This window comes from Acanthisitta chloris, unplaced genomic scaffold (genome assembly GCF_000695815.1).
Source record: "Acanthisitta chloris isolate BGI_N310 unplaced genomic scaffold, ASM69581v1 scaffold17746, whole genome shotgun sequence".
NCBI lineage: Eukaryota > Metazoa > Chordata > Aves > Passeriformes > Acanthisittidae > Acanthisitta > Acanthisitta chloris.
Window position 1 is genome coordinate 10,440 of NW_008676645.1, and position 2,898 is coordinate 13,337.

At 48.8% G+C, this 2,898-nt stretch overlaps 1 protein-coding gene across 1 annotated transcript in view; it reads right to left on the minus strand.

Moving 5' to 3' along the window:
* Positions 1 to 443: 443 nt before the first annotated feature.
* MLF2 (myeloid leukemia factor 2) overlaps positions 444 to 2,898 on the minus strand; it is a 5,334-nt gene continuing 2,879 nt past the window's right edge. The window contains exons 4-7 of the mRNA XM_009076224.1: positions 2,417 to 2,542; positions 1,921 to 2,080; positions 1,592 to 1,832; positions 444 to 1,032 (exon numbers count right to left, since the gene is read on the minus strand). Of these exons, the coding sequence (XP_009074472.1) occupies positions 1,654 to 1,832; positions 1,921 to 2,080; positions 2,417 to 2,542 (465 nt within the window). The 3' untranslated portion in view covers positions 444 to 1,032; positions 1,592 to 1,653. The remainder of the gene's footprint in view (positions 1,033 to 1,591; positions 1,833 to 1,920; positions 2,081 to 2,416; positions 2,543 to 2,898) is intronic.

The window sequence follows — 2,898 nt, forward strand, 5'->3', positions numbered from 1 at the left end:
CTCTCAAGTTTCACCTGATACTGAAGAAGTTAAGAAAAGGTCATTCGTAATGTCAGCCTCAGTTGCAGTGGAATAGTAAGAAAATAATGGAAACATTCGCTGGCTGTGCAGGAACCCCAGAGGCACAATTCAAGGCTGCACAGATGACCAGGCAGCAAGAAAGACTAACCAATTTCCCTTGAGCACACAGCAAAACTACAGCAATTAAAGGGCATTTTTTGCAAATGGTGTGCTCTTGGATCGTCTTTCACCATTTCCATGTTGAGCACCACCTTACTCTGTAACTACGTGGGAAGGCTATAAGGCTGTTTTCAGTAAGAAAACAAAGCCTTAGAATTAAACACCAAGTTTCTCCTCAGCAATTTCCCAAGGATGTGAAAGAGGTTACTTAATTCCACAGCAGGCACAATTAGGCTGGCTGAAAGTAAAGACGGATCCAACAATTCTTTAGTTTGTTTCTTTATTCAGTAAACATCTAGTTACAAGTTTCACAAATTAAAAAAGTGGGGGAGCTGATTGAAGAGGGGTGAGGGGGCCCATAGGCTGATCCAGCTTTTGCTCTGCTCCTCCCTTCTCTAACCCACACATCCTTCTGCTTCTCCACAGATGCACCAAGGAGCAGGAGGGGAATCGAAGCCTCTGTCCCAGTCATGGGACCGACAGGGGGGTCTAGCAGAATTCCCTCATACTCCTTTCACAGGGGACTAAACACAAACTTCAGAACCAGACCAGCCCAGCACAGAGAGAGTAGAAAGGATGGAAGAGGCAATGTGGCAGCTCCTCATGCCCACCACTACTGGCAGAAAGAACAGAGCCAAGGGACAGCAGAAGGGGAATGGGCAATTCATGTGTTCCTTGCACATCAGTGAGATTCCCCATGCCCCACTGCAGCACCCAAATGGGGCAAAAAAAAGAGCAATGCAGAAGATTAGTTGCTTTGTTTCAATTCTTAAGTGGGAGGGAGGTTAATACTAAATCTGAGGAGGGTCCAAGTGGTGCTTTGAAGGGGCTTCAGAGTTTCACTGTCTGTACCTGGGAGGAAGGGAAACAGAAAACATAAAAAGTGTAAGTGGTTCCTAGAAAGCAGCCCAGAAGACAGATAAAGACATGTTTAAACCTTATGTCTAGATATCAAAAAAAAAGGCTAGATATGTCTACGTATCAAAACATCCCTGTTCAAGGACTGGATCACATCCTTGTGAGCCCTATTCAAAACATGGGAGAGCAGGCACCAGCACTTACTTGTATTTCAAACTGGACAGACAGCAAATGGTCTCCAAGTCCTATACAATGACAGTACAAACGCTCCACAGGCTGCAATCCTACACCTTGTCATGTCATTTCAACCATCAGTTAAGGCTGATGCCACACCTCTTTTGTTGATGACAAAGGTAACTTAAACAGCTTCCATCTTCCTGCTCAGCACAGTATTTTCTCCAAATTCACACCTTGCTCTCCTCTCTCAAAGTGGGAAAACCCACTCTAGCCAAAACTTCAAAATCATGGAAGACCACAGCAAAGAAAAAAAATAATCCTATGTCTCAGAGGCAACCAGGCAGCGGAAGATGAGGGAAAAGAACTTAAGACTTACAAGAGCGCGTAGGTAGATTTGGGGGTGGCCACGCTGCACCCCCCACAAGGTCTGCTCCAAGTTCACCAGTCATACCGACGGGACTGTCTGGAGGGAGAATCCTCAGGGCCCTGGATGGCAAGACGAGTCCCCTCAGCACGACGGCCGGCGCTGCCCTCGTGGCGCCGGTAATCCAGCCCCCGCTGCGGCCGGAAACGGGATGTCTCTCGCCTCCACTCATCGTCAAATGCGGCTGCATCACCTGTGGAAGGAAGCAACAAGCTCAAATGGGGAGGAGGTGGGGAAGCAGCACCTGGCCTTGCTGGGAGGAGGACATGGGTACTACTCACTTTCATCCATGTTGATGTAGTCCTGCCTCTCCTCCTGGTCGCCTGTGCGATGGTTCCGGGACCGCTGCATGATGTGGGCCCTCTCCCTGATGTGGTGTCCAATAGACATTTGTTCCAAGCCACTGTCCGAGTCCCTTACGGTTCGTCTAGTCTCACGGATCTGAGGGTAGATTCCCATGTAGAATCAATTTCCATTCCTTCTCCCAGCCCCGTAAGGCACCCTGATTCTTGCCTGCAGTATTTCAGCCCCCTTGCAATGCCACCACTCCCAGGGTGTCAGACGCAACATAATGAAAGGGAAAAATGGATTCTCCTCCCCTGCCAGCACTTTCCATCCCCTCCCAGTGGCCCTCGGCATGGTGCAGTGAGTCACAAGAGTCACAACGTGCTCCTCAAGCTGCAACTGACTGGAAAGCAGAAGTGCTGTGGGTGGGCACCACTGAGCCACCAGACAAAGCCTTCCCACCCACAGCGCAGCCAGCTGCCTCCTCCTTACCCCACCAGGTGCTGAACGCATCTCCGAGGTCTCCTGATAGACTTTGGGCCCATCACCCAGGTTGGAATAGGAGATGACAGTTGAAGAGGTAAATGTCTGGCAGTTAGCACCACTTGTCATATGCTCCTGCAAGAAGGAATGGGGAATGGTGTAAAGAAGGAATGGAAGGGATGAAGAGATGGCAGTTAGTTCTCTCTATACAATGAAGTAGAAAAAAATTACAATAGGAAGAATATAATCCCCATGGGTCCATTTTTCTGGAGAACACATCTTCCTATTAAATGAATACTTATTTCTTGCTAAACAAGTCTACCCACACTCTTCCTTCCACACCCCTCTCTTCTCCCTGCACTCAGGAACAAGCTCTCTGACACTGAATCCCAGTGATAAAGAAAAGCTTACAGCGTCTGCCACCTTGGCAGCTGGAGCACAGCCCATACCAAGCAGCACCGTAGATGCAAGAAAATGAGAGGGGAAGGCAG